This window comes from Topomyia yanbarensis, chromosome 3 (genome assembly GCF_030247195.1).
Source record: "Topomyia yanbarensis strain Yona2022 chromosome 3, ASM3024719v1, whole genome shotgun sequence".
Classification (NCBI taxonomy): domain Eukaryota; kingdom Metazoa; phylum Arthropoda; class Insecta; order Diptera; family Culicidae; genus Topomyia; species Topomyia yanbarensis.
The window spans coordinates 267,754,288-267,774,833 of NC_080672.1; the positions used below are offsets into that span (position 1 = coordinate 267,754,288).

At 35.4% G+C, this 20,546-nt stretch overlaps 2 protein-coding genes across 9 annotated transcripts in view; one reads left to right on the forward strand and one right to left on the reverse strand.

Annotated features, from left to right (window-relative positions):
• Positions 1–20,546, reverse strand: part of LOC131689849 (protein furry) — a 411,320-nt gene that overhangs the window by 264,484 nt on the left and 126,290 nt on the right. For all 6 annotated transcript variants that reach the window (XM_058975189.1, XM_058975188.1, XM_058975187.1 and 3 more), the window contains one exon: positions 14,368–14,528. In XM_058975189.1, the coding sequence (XP_058831172.1) occupies positions 14,368–14,528 (161 nt within the window). The remainder of the gene's footprint in view (positions 1–14,367; positions 14,529–20,546) is intronic.
• LOC131689854 (antigen 5 like allergen Cul n 1-like) lies at positions 2,986–11,382 on the forward strand. Of its 3 annotated transcripts, none has more exons than XR_009305485.1 (4): positions 2,986–3,460; positions 3,841–4,085; positions 10,891–11,212; positions 11,280–11,382. XR_009305485.1 is itself a non-coding variant. In XM_058975192.1 (3 exons), the coding sequence occupies exons 1-3, from the start codon at positions 3,149–3,151 to the stop codon at positions 11,153–11,155; spliced, it is 822 nt and encodes a 273-aa protein (XP_058831175.1). In that variant the 5' UTR covers positions 2,986–3,148; the 3' UTR covers positions 11,156–11,272. The 3 variants fall into 3 exon arrangements, 1 of the variants encoding a protein (XP_058831175.1); XR_009305484.1 differs by having other exon boundaries at positions 10,891–11,221; positions 11,280–11,342; XM_058975192.1 differs by lacking the exon at positions 11,280–11,382 and having other exon boundaries at positions 10,891–11,272.

The window sequence follows — 20,546 nt, forward strand, 5'->3', positions numbered from 1 at the left end:
TAGGGTTCGTCGCGGTGCGGATGTGGGCGGTAAATGGATAGTCCGCACCGCAACCGCAGCAAAATAATAAAACCGCACCGCTTACCGCAACCGCATTGCATTTACCGCACCGCACCGCGCGGTAATGCGGTAAAAATCATGTATTTTAAAGTTGTGCTGAAAAATTATTCATTTATTTTGTAGAGCCATTTATAGTAAAATGTTATTCTTATTTACATGAAAATTATCTTCGACAGAATGTAACATTTATGAAATTATTCAACTTTGCAAGTTTTATTAAGAGGGGTTTTGGCGTGAAAAAAAAACACTTTTTCTCGATTTTTTTTAAACTTTGCGTGAAGCGAACTGATCAAAACTTTTGTACATTATAGTGTATCATTTCAATAACATGCTGTAATTTTTCCATGCAAAAATATCGACAAACGACTCGGTGACGAAGATTTTTGTAGAAAGTCTCTGGAAAAACATGATTTGCGGTGTTACTTGCCATTCAAAAACTACTTAACCGATTTCTTTCAAACTTTGTATACAGATTCTATGTAGAAATACCAAACCCCTACTTTAATCTTTCAAGATAAATTTTCAATTAAGGCAAAAACTGTCCAAACTATACAACATTTGGCATCTGGGCTAACTTTGACACTTGTCACAATATGAAGGAAGACCTTGAGGGGGACTTTGAGAAAACCAAAAAATCGCAATGTCCTACACTAACTTCGAAAGCTTTACTTTCAAAAAGTTACAAAATACTCCTAACTGAAAAATATTATTTGTTAATTTGGTAGAAAATATTCCCAGTTGGACGAACAATGGAGGCACGCGAAAAAATTCCTCCAAATTTGTTTGGTTTGATGATGATAATTACATTCTTTGGATTGTTTTTAAGCCGTAGTATCATTAGTTAATCAAAATTCACAGTTGAGAAAATGTCATCGAAAACGATTCATAATTCCACGATTGCCAAGAGGAATCAGGAGAAATGATGCATTTTGTAATTGGATTTGACAGTAAAATTCAATTGTTTTTCAATGATTGGATTTTGCGTTTTATGTATTTGAAAAGGTATAAGTATAAAATAAATAGTTTTCAAAATATGTCTTAAAAATAATGCTGCCAAATTATATTGGACACAGCTTATAGATTTTATTTCTTAGTAACAGTATGTTTTATCACATTTGAATGACCAAAATATAAAAAATCAAGTAGCGATAGGTCGAGAATACAGATTATAGTCGGATTTCTTTTCAAATCATTGTCAAGCCTATGGAAATTAGAGCAATTAAATGTTTATCATGTTTCTCTATTGTAGGGTAATAAAAAACTCGAAGGTTCTGACAGAGAGATGTTCCTAATAATGACATTGCTAAGCATTCGTTCAGAAAATAAATCTAGTTGCGTCCTTCTCAAATGGTAAAAGTCATAGTTTTAATTCACTTTTTAATGCAGACTGCAGACTTTATCAATTATTTTTTGAAGTGCGGTTGCGGTAATACCGCGCGGTAAAAGCTCATTTCCCGCACCGCAACCGCGGGAAAAAGTGTCTCACCGCACCGCAGTTTTTGCGGTGCGGGTGCGGTAAATACCGCGCGGTTGCGGTAATTACCGCAACCGCGACGAACCCTATGCAGAGGTATACACGGTCTCCATAACAACGTTTGTTACACTAACATTCCTTTCCTTCCCCGATGACTGTAAGGACGTGGCCGGCGCCGTTATTGTCCTTTCAAAGTATAGAACTCTCGACTCCCAGGCTCCATTCGTTGATTCTCTGTGCAATTTTGCCTGTTCTGGACAATCACGGAGTAGCAACTACGAATTGTACAGTCATCATGCTCATGCTCATATAATCGTTTTACTTTGACTATAGTCTTGAGACGGTGAATGATAAATCGGTAAAAGGGAACATTTTTCAAAAAATTGCTGTGGTGATACAGAGAGTGTATTCAAAATACCACACTTTACCACAATACCACAATTGAGTGACAGTAAATTTCATGAGGTGCCTCGTCGACGACAGTTGAATCGGTCAAATGGGCGATTGAAAGATTTACTCCGTTTAAGTCTCCGATGACACCATTCCAATTATACTTCAAAGAGATTATGAACATTGCAAACATAGTTTGAAGAGAGCTGTTACTTGTGCTGCAACAGGACACATTCTATTAGCGTTGCGGGAAATAATTCATGTCACATGAGGATGTAAAGGTCGAGCTCCTTAATTTGAAAAACACAATAGGTTTAAACGACTAACTTAGTTCATTCAGATGTAACTCAGATAATTATTTTGATTTGTTATATGTATAACTAAATCCAATGCATTGTAGTGGAATGTATTATAATCAAATGTAATGTTATGTATTGTAATGAAATCTAATGTAAAGTAATGTGATGTAATGTGCAATATTGTATGATGTTTGTATCAAAAGATAATGAGGTTTTTACGCGCATTTGATAGGTCGAATCCTCAAATGGGCTTTTCCTCATTCAGCGTTTCATGTAGACCATGAAGGTCAGATGAAAAAAAATAAATAAAAAAAAATAAAAAAATAAATAAATAAATAAAAACAAACAAAAAACAGTTTATTTCGCCACCCTTTACATAATCTTCATGAAAATCAGTAAATGGACGTCGGGCAACTATGGCAAAACTGCTTTTAAGTTTTCAAAGATGGCTACTTTTCTAGATTTTGTAAGTTGATCCTCAAGCGCACCCGTTCAATATGGACATTTGATTCGAATTATCAACTCCCAAGCGCGTTTTTTGTGCTTTCGTTGACTGCAGACACGTAACTCGCCGATCGCCAAGCAAATTAAAACTAAACAGAGGTTGTTCTGAAAAATAAAACTATTTGTATCTATTTTCAATCACGATATCACCATAAAAATGAAAAGCTCATGAACGACAAAGAAATTTTGCCCGAACTATAAAAATACATCACGAAGCAAAAGGTTTTTCTATTACTACATACTATCACTCCACACGTGAGTAACCCACTCGGTTTCATATACTGAGTAGTGCTAGTCTTACTGGTTGGAAGTCAGGTCGCTGTGTGATTTGAAGAATTCGATTCAAGTTCACCATTGGTGAAAGTTTATTATAATTTCAACTTCCTAGCTCAAACAACACCATAACCGCCAGGCATCCACGATGAAGCCTAAACCTATCATCCTATTGCTGTTAACTCATGTGCTGAAGAAAGTTTACATCGTTGAAGCCGTCAGCGACGACGAATACTGCCGAAAGGAAATTTGCCCCGATGGGAAGCAAAATATTGGCTGCGGTTGCAACTCGAAAGCGAAAACGCCTTACGGAGCCCAGTGTGCCGGAAAGAATCCTCGCCAAATATCTGTCAAAGGCAAACTGCGGTCTTTGATCTTACGAGAGCATAATTCAAGACGGAATGCGATTGCTTGTGGGCAAGTCGCTCCATATCCACCCGCTGCCAAGATGTTCGAAGTGGTACTGTCTCGGTGGCGAAACTTTCAAGGATTTATTCAAGTCAAACTTTGTAGATTGCGGGGTGGCATGGTAGCTATTAGCTACAAAACTGTATCCAAAACTGTTCATTTTTTTAAAATCTGTGTACTTCCTTGATATGGATTGAAATTTAGATACTAATGGGTTGAAATACCGAGCAAACTCGAGAAACTTATGATCAAAAGATGTTCGTTTAATTCTCTGAATCACTGCACTACAAAGTTTGCCGACACGTTTCGTATGCTAAGCATATTTACATATCAATTTCAGATTCCGTTTTATATGCATGTAAACAAATATGGAACTGATATGGATTTCATATGTATAGATAGATATATAAAGAGATATGTATATCATTCCAGCTGTGGGACGACGACCTTCAGAATCTGGCCTGGTGTAATGCAAGACGATGCGTTTATGGGCATGATGAGTGCCGTAATACGAAAAAGTTCCAACCGGCAGGGCAAAACATTGCATCCAAGACAGCTTGTAAAAAAGAACCGTTGAAGCCTGAGGATGTGATAGTTAGCAGTATTGATGCATGGTTTCTGGAACATAGAAATGCTACCCCGGCCATAGTCGAGCGTTATCCAGGAAAAGTAGCCAAGTATGTATAATTGACTTCAGTTCGACTGGCTTTTATCTATAACTACCATAAATCGAACTTTGTTGAGGAAGTATTTAAAACTGACAAGCACAAACAAGTCTAAAACGAAAATATCAAACACGCTGAGTACTTTTGGGTTTCATGAACGATACTGCTGGTGTTCCGAATCATAAACAAATCCGTTGTAAATCTCCGGAATATTAAATACTCATTCCCCGATTAGAAGATCATAAATAACTAACAAATAAACTCTCGTTTCAACTTGTTATTATTTTCTGTTAATTACTTAGTAATACTAACTAAATCTAATAGCTAACATAATTTGCTACAAAACTTTTTTTGTGTTATAAACTTGTTATTTTAGTCTGATCGGGTTGTTTTAACATTTACCTTCCACGTATGCACTTTGTTCGTTGACAACATATTTCCAGCAAAGTATTATCCTTAACACATAGCCATTAAAATCAAAGCTACATAATTAGAAATGAATTGCCCTTGTTAAAATTCGACGATTTGTTTCGAATTCTGCATGAATAAAACCTCAAATCAACTGCAAAATGCTAGAAAATCAAAAAAAGCATATGAACTTGAAAAGTAACACAGCAAATTTGTGAATAAAAAGTTATCAAATTCATAAAAATTAATAGAATGATTAATATAAATCAAATTAATAAAATAAATAAATGAAATTACTTCAGCCTATCAAATTGAAAAATCAACGTTCAAAAAAAGTTTACAGAAAATAAGAGAATTTTTTCAAGCCAGCAAATAGTATGATATGAATAAAACGAACGACCGAACATAATTAATAAAGATATAAAATGCTGCATAAAATGTACGGACTGGAAAAAAATAATAAAACGAATAAAAAAATTAATGAATAAAATAAAAAAAAATACGTTAAATAAATAAACTAAATAAAATCAATAAAACAAACAACATGAATAATATGAATAAAATTAATCAATTAAATAAATGAATAGATGAAAGAATAAAATAAACAAAATCTATGTAATTCATAACATATTAAAGCAAGTATAAAATTAATAGAATAAATTGAATTGCATAATACTAATTATTTGGATGAAATTAATAAAATGAACGACTGGAAAAAATAGATTATTTAAATGAATAAACTGAATAAAATACACGAACTGGAAAAAATGAATAAAATGCATTAAATGAACGTAGTGCTTAAAATAAGTTAAATGCATGAAATAGAATAAACTGATCAGAATGAGTCCAAAGAATTAAACGAATAAAATAGACGAATTTAAATCGTATTTAGAGTTGGCAGCACCCTCTCAAATTTTAATGAAACTTTCTGTACATGAAGACTTTGTCACAAAAGCCACTTTGCATACTTTGTTTTTCCAAAAATGATCTAGACGGTCTTTTGAAAAGGGTCAAACTTTTTCCACCATTTTTTTCAAATGGCTATAGTCTAAAAATGACAAATCCTACAAAAAATGTTGTAGGAGTGATTTTCACAATTTTTTTTTGTAAAAATATTAAAAAAATTCTTCATCGACTCCTACACTGAAAAAAATCGATTTTAAATATTTAAAGTCGATTTACAAAAAAAAAATCATCTTTGATATGAATGAAATTTTATTCCAAGATAGACAATTATGTTCCAACCTACCGTCAAAAATCAAGCTGGGCACTTTTAAGGAAAAAAGTTATTTGAAAGAACTTTTCCTTGTCCAAACTCATTTTTTTCAGCGTATTTTTATTCCCAGAGCCCAGAACCCATAATTCCGAGGAGAGAACCTAGACTCCGGATTTCATAGCACAGAGCCCAGAGTCCCGAGGAGATAGCCCAGAATCCAGAGTCGCGAGTCCTTAACCCAAAATACTAGAACGAGTCTAGAGTCCAGAATACAGAGTTCAGTGTCGAGAATGCAGAGTCCATAGTCCATAGCGCAGCGATCAGAACCCAAAGTTCCGAAGACAAAGCTCAGAATCCAGAATCCAGAGTTCCGAGTGCAAAATGCAGAGTCCAGAGCGCAGAGTTCATAACCCAGCGTTCAGAGTTCAGATGCTAAGAGTCCAAAACCTAGAGTCCAGAGCCCAAAGTCCAAAAACCAGAGTCTTATCCCAAAATACTGAGCCCAGAGTCCTCAGCACATACCGTAAACCGGGGTGACTTTGATCATCGGGGTGACATTGATCAGTCCAAACTTTTTTCGCAGATTGCTTATTTGGCCCGAATAGTGTACCGAATCCTTTAAACTTGTAATGAGTTTTACTCTATAACTTATAAAATACTGATTTGTTATATGTTTGGAGTATATTGTTCGGTATTTGGGTAAAAAACCACAAAAAAACCGAAATTTTACTTTACCTTATTTTACGAAGCTTCGTATAGTGTCTATTTTTTTATAAAACAAATAAATCTTAGATTTTAACTAGAGTAATAAATTCTAAGTGAGTTTTAATTTTTCTTTAGGGTGGAATGCACTAAATTTTTTTTTAAATAGTTCGCTTATTTTAAAAACAATTTTCTGTAAAACTAGTTGGCAATAATTTCAGATTATTTCCAGCTAAAATTCGCAATATTTTTTTTATATTCAATACTCCAAAGCGTTAAAATGAATGAAAGTCTTTGTACATTGATAAACTACTGAAATAAAACAAGTGTAGCAGTTAAAATGCTTTCAGATTCTTTTATTCCAGTTAGGCTCGAATTATATAAATTCTGGTCACTCGAATGTTACAGTAGATTGAAATACTTTTTACAATACCAATTAACATCTATTTTTAATATTTAATAATTGAATATCTTTTCAGGATTAGTCTAAACAAACATTTGCATGAAAAATATTGACATCAAGAATTTAATGTGGGTGAACATGCAGGTTATCAAAGTCACCCCGGAATACGAAAGCGGACTTGAAATCATTTTTGGACAAATACTTATAAGCGAACAATTTCAGGTAAAACCATCTAATCTTCTTCACATGTACATGGTTTACGGTACTCCAGAGTCCAGAACCCAGCGTGAAGAGTTCAAAGTCCAGAATCTAGAGCTCAGAGACGAGAATTCTGAGACCAGAGTTCAGAGTCCAGACACCAGAATCTCTCAGCACAGAGCTCAGAGACCAGAATCCAGAGTCCCGAGAAGAGAGCTCAAGGTCCACAATCCAGAGTGCAGAGCCTAAATTTCAGAGTCTAGAGTTCAAATTCCAGAGTGAATGATCAAGACCCAGATACCAGACCCCATGGTTCAGAGTCCAGAGTGCGTAGTACAGAAATTCGAGGCCAGCGCCAAGAGTCCACCATTCAGCGACGAGAGTGAAGAGTCCAGAATCTAAAGTTCGGTGTCCATAGTCCAGAGACTAGAACCTAGAGTCCCGAGGGGAGAGCAAAGAGTACAGAATCCAGAGTGCAGATATCAGAGTCCATACTTCAGAGTCCAGAGTTTGGAGTCCAGAACCCCAGAGACCATAGTTCAGAGTCCATAGCACAGAATATCGAGGCCAGAATCCAGCGTGAAGACTACAGAGTCCAGAGTTCACAGTCTAGAATATAGACTAACTAGGTATTTTCGGAATGGTCTTGAAGAGCAGGTGCCAGAAATTTATGTCTGATGCCATGTTGAAATCCAGGATGGCGATTTCCGGACGTAAATTATTACGATTACACTTCGGATTGTTTATTTTTGCACAGCACTTGATACTGTTTAACTTTGATTTATACAATTGATCCATAATGATAATTTTACTAGAACTGCTCTTCACAACTATTGTTACTATACTGCTTTAAGGCCTTAGTTTTATAGTAGTGTTATTGGGTAAAATGAGTATTGATGCAGGTAATGTACAGGTAACCAGAGTAATATGCGAAATGAGTACCAAATTCGTTACCGATACTTTTTGCACGTATCAGGATACTAACAGTTGGGAAATTTGATTCTGAGCTGATTATGCCTTTCATTGGATTAGTTTACGATAAAAATACACTGAAAAAAATTCAGTTTGGACAAGGAGAAGTTTTTTTCAAACAACTTTTTTCCTTGAAAGTGCCCAACTTGAATTTTTGACGGTAGGCAGGGAACAACATTTTTTGTAGGATTTGTCATTTTTAGACTACAGCCATTTGAAAAAAATGGTAAAACAAAATTGACCCTTTTCAAAAGACAGTCTAAATCATTTTTGGAAAAACAAAGTATGCAAAGTAGCTTTTTTAACAAAGTTCTCATGTACAGAAAGTTTCATTAAAATCTGAGAGGGTGCAGCCAACATTTGTTCGAATTGCTGCGAAATTTGTCAATAGATAAAATGTACCCAAATGAACAAAATGAATCAAAAGAATGCTGAATGAAATAAATGGTCAAAATGAAATGATCATACATTGAGAATTAGTCAAATATTACCGAATTTCGACATCTCATATGAGCTTCACATAGTGCACATGTTTTCAGCGCATTTGTTTTATTATACTGGCTCTTAACAACGAAGCAAAGCTGTTGATGTCAATTTTAACGGATTCCCTTGATTGTAGGCCGAGAAATTAATGAATTAGTGGGGCATCATGCTTAGTATGGTGAAAATAGGCGCTCCTGCTCGGAGGTCTGTCGGAAACGAAGCTACGAACGGCATATCTACCTGTGCCATCAAACTAGAACTTTCAGCTCGGGTAAGAGACCAACTACTAAACAACTGGTGTAACGGAGTAGGTGATGTCCGTATACAATGAGAACCAAAAAACTAATGGATCTAAAACGAAAATACTTATGTATAATCACAGGCCTATTCACAGGACTTTGTCCTGCTATGTATCACCTGAAAAATGGCAAAAGTCAAGATGACATTTGTCGATTCTGTAACTACAAGCCCGAGAACTCGAAAGATATTCTCTCCAATAGTGCAGTATTGTTTCTTCGAAGAAAGCGATACTTCGAAAGGCATCTTATAACGCCTCGCGAAGTATGGCATACCTATCCTAAACTCATCCTCAGCTGGACTAATAACTAACCCGGTTGGGACGACACATGTGAACAAACAAACAACTCGCTTCCAACTACGTAGTGTACAGGCCTCTATTCATCGCATTAGGCAGGATGTTACTCTATTTCGATTGTAACTCGGTTTACAGTGATTGGATTGCGCTTAAATAGGTATCAGCATGCTTGCTTCATTCTTAAGAAGCAGTAACAAAAAAAATCTGGTAGACTCCAGTAGTACATCCCAGCTGACATCCAGAATTTCATTACTCATCAATCTAAAATCGCAACAGTTGAAGTTAAGCTCTGTTACACAGTCGTTTATATCCTGGTTAAGAGCAACTGCGCCACTTAAATTAAGATTCAATACGAAAGGTTTGCGGTGATGGCCTATTTTTAAAATAGAATGTGGCATAACACTCACCGGCGAATGACAAATCGAGAAGCCCACCATTCACATTCAGCAATTTTCATCAAATTCGGGCCACTTTTGAGGTTTTGTCCGACTTTTGCATGGAGGGTGATCACTGTGTGTCGGTTCAACTGGCTCAGTATAACAGTGCATTCCAAGCATCGTTAGGCAGCTGTATGATGCGCTATGGAATGAGGTTCTGTTACACTCAGCTCTGTCGGTTTCCGAAAATGCCGGCTTGTAGCTTCTACATAATAGTCAGTAATCTCGCGAAATTCTTCACCTTGCGACCAGGTTGAAGGAAGCATTGATTTCTCCCGCAGACCTGATTTAACACCTACTTTGAAATACACAAATGTCATCGTAGAAATATGTCGGTCCCTCGGTTTTAAGCTTTTCACGACTACGTCGTCAGACTGCAGACAACCTTTGGTAACTGCGACAGTTTTGAAAACCCACCTTAGATCTCTTCCGTCAATGCAGCAATAATACTATTGCGAATCCCGGGTTTAAGTTCGTCGATAAGCTTCTTGTGCGATATATTGATCTTCGCTATGGCAGATTTCGTACAAATTAGTGCCTTTGTAAACCGGTCATTTTCTATGATACACATCCAGAAAATGTAAGCATTTCCACTCATTTCATTGTAGAATTTCATACAGCGATAATGTAACGACGATTTGCAGAACCCTCTGCACGTTACCTCTTTTGTGACCACATCGATTGAGCAGCTGTTGCAGCGGTCCATTTTTTCATATAAACAGAGCTTAATCGAAACTTGTATGCAATAAGCTGTCAAACAATTGCTTCCCAATATCGTCGGAAACCTCGCTTGTGTAACGAAGAACAAGTGGTGACGGTTGAAACCAAAACTAACTAAGCAGAAATCACCGATCTATTCCTATCTCTGACGACGATCTCTAGGCGGCAGGGTTGCCACCTCCGGTGAGGCTTTCGCCCGGGCATTTTTACTGACCTGGGATAGGCTTTTATAGAAGCACGAATATTCGTTGAAACCAGACCTACCTGCTGGATTTAAATGAAACAAGCATAAACTCTTTCACTCCTTTTGCAATCAATAAACAACGAAATCAATCGAGTTTGCAATGTGCTTACATTATATGGTGAAATATAAAAATAATAAAGTTTGTATCTTTCTTCCGTATTCTCGGGAGCCCAGGATTCGCCAGAAATTTTTTTACGCGTATTATATAAAACGACATATTATATGTTTCTTTGTTCGTGAATTGAAATAAAACTGCGATGGTCCATTTAGGTACATCTTGCTAGATGTAAAATTACTAAATAAACGAGCTGTGTATACAGAACTGCATTATTTATTCACAAGATGAATAGTTTTGATTGCGCTTCAATATTGAACCCCTAGCTCAGCCACCCCCTTATCCAAATGTTGTTTTCTGATGAAATTCCTCTTCCTTCCCCAGCGGTCCCATAGGCCACTTCACTGTTCTTGTGAACGATCGCGTTGAACGTCTCGGTTGCAGCCTAATCGTGTACGACGCTCAGGTACGACCCGGTTCCAAGAAATCCTGTCAAACCCATTACCTGGTGTGCAACTATTCTTCGACGAATTTTATTCAAGAGCCAACCTACATCAAAAGTCGTTCACCAGCGCAACGATGCACCAGTCGATCGAAACAGTACTCCTGCCTCTGCGGTAGCGACACCAAACAGCCGTCGACCTGCTGATGATGCAATCGGAGAAACCCTGATAACACAGCTCGACCATCGTTCGTTGATTTACAGGTGAGCGAGGTAATTATACTTTATTCTTATTTACTTCCGAACTAAATGGAAATGCTTCATCTTTTAGAGAAACCAGTTGGAAGCAGTTACGAGTGCCCACTTCTGTGAAATAATTTTCATTTCTCATCCGAAATATATTTTCCAAAAGATTGAACGGAAACATAGATTGCTTACTCATTGCTTTTGACTACCTTGCTAGGTTTTGAAGACGAGACACTTTGATGATTTATTGCACAGTTTTTACGATAGTCTATGTTTACGAAATACCCGTTTCCCAAAAATAAAAAAAAACGTCTATTTTAACGAATTTTCTCTTAATCAATATTCAATAATAAACATTTGCATATGCAAATCATATCGAACATCTATTGACCACAAGAATGCATATTATTAATTTGAAATTGTTCTTGGAAGCTACTTTGGACGAAAAATGAAGAAATTCTAGGAATCGATGTTTGATTGCATTTGAGGTTGAGAAGCACTATTAAGAAGGCCATATAGCTTCTGTGTGGAAAAAATGAAGAAAATGTGGTGTACACTGGATGGATAATGGAAGAAAGGAGTGTCCTGGAGTTTTGTAGTAGGAAGCGCAAATTTTGGTAGTAGTATTTCCAGTTCCGACGATATGGTCTTGTTTGTTCCGTTGTGTATTGCTTGCTGATTGTAGGCTAGGTTGATACTGTTTGATGCTATTGCTGTCTTAAGAATGATTCTGTTTAACTTATGTTTGGTGTTGTTGGTTCTGTTGCGGATATGTTTGCCGTGGTAGTTAGACTGACGGCTCACGTTCAAAAAATCAACAACAACTTCGCGAAACGACTACTAAATCTAAACCTGATCGACAAGTATACAGCATCACAACTAACAACGTACAACGCACTTTGTCCAAGGATATACGGTCAACACAAAGCTGGACTTCCACTTAGACCGGTTGTATCGAGTATGACTATTATAATATGTCCAAATTAGTAGGAAAAATCATTCAACGCTCAACCAATAGCTCGTACAACACAAAACACTCGTTCTCGTTTTACAAATTTATAAATTCTGTAACGCTACCACCAGTATATGTACACATCTCGCTAGATGTCACCTTCCTCTTCACGTCAATCCCAAAAGCGTTGGTGATACATGACATTATCACGCGTTGGAATGAGATTAAACAAAATACACACATAAATCTAGACCTGTTTCTAGAAATCATAGAGTTAGTGGTATAAAATGAAATATTCAAGCGCACTGCGACAAGCAACTTCATCTTTCCATGGTAAATTGCATAGAACACGTTCGTCAATAACATGCAATGCATATGGTTTGCCTTTCAAAAATCGAAGTGTATGTTTGGATGTGTTTAATAATGTATTTTTAATAATGATATTTTCTTTATAAATTAGATAAATAAATTGATTTTTAATAATCATTTTCTCCGTCATCTGGGTGAACACTTTGATATCGCATATGTTCTACAGAATTTAAGTTTCTCCGAATCGCCAGCTCATAAAATTTTATTAGCTCGCCGATTAATTTGTCCGTCAACTTCCCCCTTCCTTTCCCACCCATAGCTTTGTTTTTTTTCTTCAGTTTTCGTAATCTCGTTCCCATACGCTTCTCAACATGTCCGACGCATTATTTCTTCCGTACGATTATCTCGTCCTAAAAAAAAACAAGAAACCATTCACAGACACTCACATATACATAAACCGTCCTGAAAGGACCGGTGAATTTTTTAAACAATGATTTTTCCTTAGACAAGCGCCATCGGTTCCCAGAAGCATGTCAAGGAATACGATTTTCACCAAATTCTTTCTGTGGCGTATTCTCAGATACATATAGATTAAAATTAAACCAAAAAAATCGATTCTTGAAACCGCGAGAGTAGAAGACGGGCAAAAATGTCTATTTCACGATTTCACAATCTTCCGAGAAAAACAAACTTAATATTTTTCACGTTTCTGAAAATATAGTTTTAAAGCAATTACGATGCATAACTAGCTTCATTAAGAAAAATGGTAAGAAAGACCAACATAATGAACAATTGCGATGATTACAGAAAGTTGGAACAATTAACGAATCACAAATAATTGGCAAATCCCAAAACAATTGCAAACCCAGACTTAGCAGCTAACACTGGCTCTTTGATGTGTTTTTACCCCGGTAAAAGTTGAAGCTATTTATTTTTAAGTGTGGCGTATTAAGATAGCTGAAAAAATCGACACAAAGCAACAGACCAACAAGGGGCCTCATGGTAGCAGACCCGCTGAGAACGAGCATTCGTGTTTTTATACTCGTTTGATTGTCATTAGTCCCCCCTCCTAAACATAAGGATTACCACCGTCACGCTCCTTCCACACGGCTCGGTCTTGATTTAAATGGCCCCAAGGGTTAGAGGTCGTTAAAGTGAAGCAATCCAGTTACACCCATCACTCGCCAACGATGGTTTTTCATAGCTTATACTTTATTGTTCTCTTGGGAAATTTCACCTTTTTCAAAGGCTTACTACGCACAATGACGCGAGCTCTAGTAGGGATCCAACGCATTATCGATTTTTTTTTCTAACGTCAATCGAAGCGTAAAATGACACGGTTGGTTCCAAACACAACTGCAAACGTCGTCAGGAGAAATCCAATTCGTGTGTACCCATAACTTACGCTTAGAGTGGGTACAAAGTTGTTCGCTTTCAAGTATGAAATAAAAATAATAAAGGTTCAATTCACTAAAGTTATTTTTAGGGCATCACGTGGAAGTGCTCGTACAATCGGGAGCGTATATAACGGTAGAGAATAAACTGTATCTTTAAGGGTTCATAAATTACCTACGCTATGAAAATTGCGTGAAAGTTATATGGTTTTCAATGTAACAACGAATCTACTTCGATCAACTGGTTCGCAAACTCGCCAGCCAGGAAAAAATGAGATTTTTATTTTTTGTGTTCCCTTTTCTGGTTCGTAATAAACAGCTCATTAACTGAAACAAACCGCGATACCAATATTGATTGAAGCTGGCTAACGCGTTCGCTGCTAGCATCATTAATCATAATGAAAAGTGTTTTCGTTGCTCATTTCCCAACCCAACAATCATCGGAAAAGGTTCCAGTTCGTATTTTTAATCCTGCATCGAATAGCCCCACGGTAGATGGATAGGGGTTAGCCTCTTACCTCTATCGTTTTCGGATTGCAGCGGCCCAACGTTTCCGAAAAAGCGCTTGTCCAAAATCTGTAGAAGCTGAAGGGCGGTAGAGTGCACTTCTACCCGCGGGCATCCAGTCATGAGCAATGTGACGTTGATAACCGATGTGTAGTGGTCACACGGGTACTCTCTGAAAATACAAAACAAAATAAACGTTGGTAAAGTGCTAGCAGCATTCTGGTGCATTTCCCTATTTTGAATCTAACCGCAACAGCTCTCTAGGATGGCCTGGTAGATTCAACTTGCATTACAGTAGGGGACGGTGGGGAGTTATGAACCATGAAGAGTTGTGAGCCCAGCTAAACTATAAATACTAAAAATATGGTAACTACTGCTAAATGTTTCTACTGACATGACGCCACTTTCTCATTACCAGTTTTATGCGAAGAACAGGATTCTACCAAAAAATTTTAATCGCCGTGTGCCACAACCGCGAATTCAGGTGGTTTGGTGCGAATCGTATTGTCACCTATTCATTGCGAATCAAATCACTTGTCTAACTCATATCAGTATAGAAATATCCTTGAATTTATCGTCGTAAGCCCTAATAAAATAAACCACAACAATGTTCCATTTCTCCGTCCTACCTACTGATGGTTCACAGCTCCCCACCAAACTAAAAAATGCCGATTCCACGCATTTCACGCAATCTGCCATATCTCTGACAATGATTATGTATTTTCACGCAGAATGTTGCGCTTCCCAAGTCGGGGGTGACAAAGCTAGACATGCAGCGCGCAAAATGCTCGAGATATTTCTCTTCCATATTTCTGTTTAGCTGTAACGCCTCCGTCGAATATTGAACCCATTCCTCCGTCGAACGTCTAATCGGAAACAACAGAGGGATTCCATGAGAAACCGGCCGACCGCAAAATATGACCATCGTCGATTCGAACGAAACTTTGCAAGTGTGTTCACTGTATGAATCTCCATGATATTCTCTGGCAATTGGAATATTTTGATACAAGAGCAATTTTTCAAAAGGGCGTAAACGTTTCTACGTGCATGAATTTCAATTTTTTTTGTTCGATTACTGTATTTTATACAGCAAAACTCTCTGAGAACAAGTTACAGGGAATGAATACTTATGTCTGTCAAAATTATACACTGAAAAAAATGTTGTGTTATTTTTCAAAAAAACAAAAATTTATGATAAAAATTTAAATTGCGAAAAAACCCATTTTTTAATTTTTTTTATATTTTGTTACCAAAAACCTAAAGAAAAAAGAAACATTTTGAATGTGATTGCATGATGGAGAAAAAATCGGTAAAAAAGTTTTTCTAACAATAACTTCGCACATGTTTTTAAATGTCATACTAATTGACATACAAAATTGTAATTTTATTACAGAATATTATTCTAAGCACCATTTAAAATCAAAATACATTTAACAAAAATCTTCCAAAATGCGATAGTTTTCGAGATATTTGAAATTTTGCTCCTTCAAAACAATTAATTCGTGTAATTATGCTCTTTTTAAAAGTTATTCGCGTTACCCCATCATAAAATGTGAAAAATTTAATGTTATTCGTTTTAAAGACGTAAAAGCAACTTTTTTAGTGTATTTGGATCATGGAGAAGCTTTCAATAAAAAAGTTTTCCTAACAACAACTTTTGACATATTTTTATAATTCTTACTATTTGCAGTCAAAAATACAATTTTCTTTTTGAATATGATTCTAAACGCCATCCTAAATCGAAATGCTCTTAACAAAAAATTTCTAAAATGTAGCAGTTCTCGAGATATTTTAACTTTTGTTTTAACAACACAATTATTTTGTTTTATTACGATCTTTTCATAAGTTAGTCGCATTTCTCCATCAAAAATAATAGGTTTTTCAAAAGGCCCGTAAACTTTCCTGCAACTTTCTTTTTAACATGAAGGCGATATTGTAAACCATTTGAAAGTTACATGAAAGCAACCAAAATATATTTCAACCATAGGGTCTGATGATTAAACTATATAGTTGAATCATATTTTGGTTGTTTTCATGTAACTTTCAAATTTTTCACAATATCGCCTAGATGTCAAAGAGAAAGTTGCAGGAAAGTTTACGGACCTTTTGAAAAACCTATTATTGTTGATGGAGAAACGCGACTAATTTATGAAAAGGTCGCAATAAAACAAAATAATTGTGTTGTTAAAACAAAAGTTAAAATATCTCGAGAACTACCACATTTTAGAAAATTTTTGTTAAGAGCATTTCGATTTAAAATGGCGTTTAGAATCATATTCAAAAAGAAAATTGTATTTTTGACTGCAAATAGTAAGAATTATAAAAAGTTGTTGTTAGGAAAACTTTTTTATTGAAAGCTTCTCCATGATCCAAATACACTAAAAAGTTGCTTTTACGTCTTTAAAACATTTGACATTTTATGATGGGGTAACGCGAATAACTTTTAAAAAGAGCATAATTACACGAATTAATTGTTTTTGAAGGAGCAAAATTTCAAATATCTCGAAATTTATCGCATTTTGGAAGATTTTTACTAAATGCATTTTGATTTTATATGGTTCTTAGAATTATATTCTGTAATAAAATTACAATTGTATATGTCAATTAGTATGAAATTTAAAAACATGTACGAAGTTATTGTTAGAAAAAAATTTTACCGATTTTTTCTCCATCATGCATTCACATTCAAAATGTTTCTTTTCTCTTTAGGTTTTTGGTAACAAAATATAAAAAATTTAAAAAAATGGGTTTTTTCGCAATTTAAATTTTTATCATAAATTTTTGTTTTTTTTTGAAAAATGACAACATTTTTTTCAGTGTATATTTTTTTCAGACATAAGTATTCATTCTCTGTAACTCGTTCTTAGATAGTTTTGCTGTATAAAATATAGTAATCGAACAAAAATTTTTGAAATTCATATATGTAGAAACGTTTACGCCCTTTTGAAAAGTTGCTCTTGAGTCAAAATAATCTTATTACCTGTGGAAAATATTAAGTCTTCCATGATGGTGAAACGTGCAAAGTTTCATCGGAATCTAAGATGGTCTGTCACGATTTTAATGATTTTCGGACGGATCTTCGTGGAATTCCTCAACTTGGATTACAGTAGGGGACGGTAAGGAGTTATGAACCATGAAGAGTTGTGAGCCCAGCTAAACTATAAATGCTAAAAATATGGTAATTACTGTTAAATGTTTCTACTGACATGACGCCACTTTCTCATTACCAGTTTTATGCGAAGAACAGGATTCTACCACAATTTTAATCGCCGTGTGCCGCAACCGCGAATTCAGGTGGTTTGGTGCGAATCATATTGTCACCTATTCATTGCGAATCAGATCACTTGTCTAACTCATCTCAGTTTAGAAATATCTTTGAATTTATCGTCGTAAACCCTAATAAAATAAACCACAACAATGGTCCATTTCTCCTACCTACTGATGGTTCACAGCTCCCCACCAAACTAAAAAATGCCGATTCCACGAATTTCACGCAATCTGCCATATCTCGGACAAGGTATTGATTATGTATTTTCACGCAGAATGTTGCGCTTCCCAAGTCTGTGGTGACAAAGCTAGACATGCAGCGTGCAAAATGCTCGAGATATTTCTCTTCCATGTTTCAGTTTAGCTGTAACGCCTCCGTCGAATATCGAACCCATTCTTCCGTCGAACAATCGGAAACAACAGCAGAAGCAGCCAGAGATATTAACACAATCCTGCACTGCGTGCAGTAACCGAGAGTATTGAAAACGGCACCGTGTCAGCACAAATTGAGAACCACGCAGTGCGATGAATGAAACACCCTTTACCGAAATACTGAGATTCATTCTCGACCTCAGAGCTTTCATGTATCGGCAAATACTGGAGCCGACTGTTCTCAAATTCAGAAAGCACCGGAGCCAAGAGTTTTCAGCTTCGGGAAACACCTTGAAACTTCTCATCTTCGCACTCGCATCATATCGACTGTTTTTACACCCCTTTACTTATTTCTGCGCGTGTAGGAAAAATTTAATTTATTCACTCGGTCCGCATAAAAGGTGTTACATCCAGTGTTGTCGAGCTTTTAAAAATAACTCATATATTTCCCTCTCTCGTGTTCTCGCAACGCCCAACACTCCTATCCAAGTGTTCTCCATTCATAGTTTTTTTCTTTCGTTTCTCCGGTGGATTGCTTTTCTGCGAGTGGTAGTTGGACACTCAAATCGTACATACTGGAACCCTTTAGTTCGTACACAAACTGACGCTCGCTCCTACTGCTGCTACCATTCGTCCATGTTCCCACACGTCCATACACCCACTCGCCCATGCTCCCACTCGTATCCATTCGCGCTCTTTAACCCACTCGTATCCACTAACGCTATCGCTCCCACTCGCATACGTTTCTTCATGTGTAGACCAAGAATGTTCAATGCAAAGTTATTCATTCGGATATTTTCTGTACAATGTCCAAGACGTGACTGTTTGATTGATACAACACTGAAGTATAACGAAACAAGGATATGCTGTAGGAAGTCAACGGTTCATCGGTTTACTTGTTGTATAACGAAGGCATAACGGCATCAAAATGCAAAAAATGCGATCGCGTTCTAAGAGGTAAATTCTAAAAAAAACCGATTTAATCCACCTAGCAGTGAGATGAGACATTTCTTACACATTTCACTATTGGATTAGTTTGCAGAACTCACGAGAAGTAGGCACCCAACTAGAGGTGGGATGAAAACAGTTTCTAGTCTTGCATGAATAAAATCTCGAATAAACTGAATAAATTATAGAAATCAACAAAACGACCGAAATAAAAAAGTAAAGCAAAAAATGAAACGATAGGTTTTTAAATTCATAAAATGAGTAGAAAAATTAATGTAAATCAAAATTATAATATACACGAATCAAATTAGATTAGGTTATTACATAAAAATTAAGATTATATTTAGAAATAGTTATAAGATTAATAGAATAAATTGACTCATACTAACAAATTGAATGAAATAAAACGAATGACTGAACATGAAATGCATAAAATTAAAGATATGAATCAAATGAATCAAATGAATCAAATGAATCAAATGAATCAAATGAAACACACGAATCAAATGAATCAAATGAATCAAATGAATCAAATGAATCAAATGAATCAAATGAATCAAATGAATCAAATGAATCAAATGAATCAAATGAATCAAATGAATCAAATGAATCAAATGAATCAAATGAATCGAATGAATCGAATGAATCAAATGAATCAAATGAATCAAATGAATCAAATGAATCAAATGAATCAAATGAATCAAATGAATCAAATGAATCAAATGAATCAAATGAATCAAATGAATCAAATGAATCAAATGAATCAAATGAATCAAATGAATCAAATGAATCAAACGAATCAAATGAATCAAATGAATCAAATGAATCACATGAATCAAATGAATTACATGAATCAAATTGATTTAATTCATCCAGTGAATACAATGAATCAAATTAATGAAATGGATCAAATGAATAAAAAGAATGGATGAACAAAGAGAATAAAGTAAAAAAATGCCATGCATAAATAAAACAAACGAATCAAATAAACAAAATGAACTGAAGTGATAAAATGGATAAAAAGAAGAAAATGAGCAGAATTAAATGTATTGATTAGAATGAAAAATTGAACAATGTTAAAAGGTTATAAATTAATATAAAGGAATAAATTGAATCAAATAAATTATTTGAATGAAATGATTAAAACTGAAACTTTAAATAACCTGTAGTCAGATTATTAAAATGAAGAAACTGAACAAAATGAATAATTAGGAAAAAATGAATAAAATGCATACAATGAAAACTATGAATAAAATAAGTTAAATGAATGATATGAGTAAAATGCACAAAAAGAATAAACTGATCAGAGTGAATCCAAAGAATGAAACGAATAAAATAAGTAAAATGAGCGCAGATGAACAAAACGAATAAAAAGATGCGGAGTGAAATAATTAATTAAAATGAAATGGTCATACATTTGAAGCTAAAAACATTTTTGAATAAAGAAAATGAATAACCCTGATTGTACGAATTTGAGAAACATTGCATCAGAAAGTTTTGAAATGTTTTTGAAAATCCCATCTTCTGAGAAAAGGCTAATAAATATGCAATGGACTTTTTAGGGCTTCCATCTTTTTTTGGTTTTATTCTTTTTGTTTTCATG

What these genes read in the sequence shown, in the direction of transcription:
- LOC131689854 (XM_058975192.1), top strand. Translation starts at nt 3,149, where the DNA reads ATGAAGCCTAAACCTATCATCCTATTGCTGTTAACTCATGTGCTGAAG. An exon ending in CTGCCAAGATGTTCGAAGTG is followed by an intron (nt 3,461 to 3,840) that starts GTACTGTCTCGG and finishes ATATCATTCCAG; the next exon opens with CTGTGGGACGACGACCTTCA. An exon ending in TATCCAGGAAAAGTAGCCAA is followed by an intron (nt 4,086 to 10,890) that starts GTATGTATAATT and finishes TTCCTTCCCCAG; the next exon opens with CGGTCCCATAGGCCACTTCA.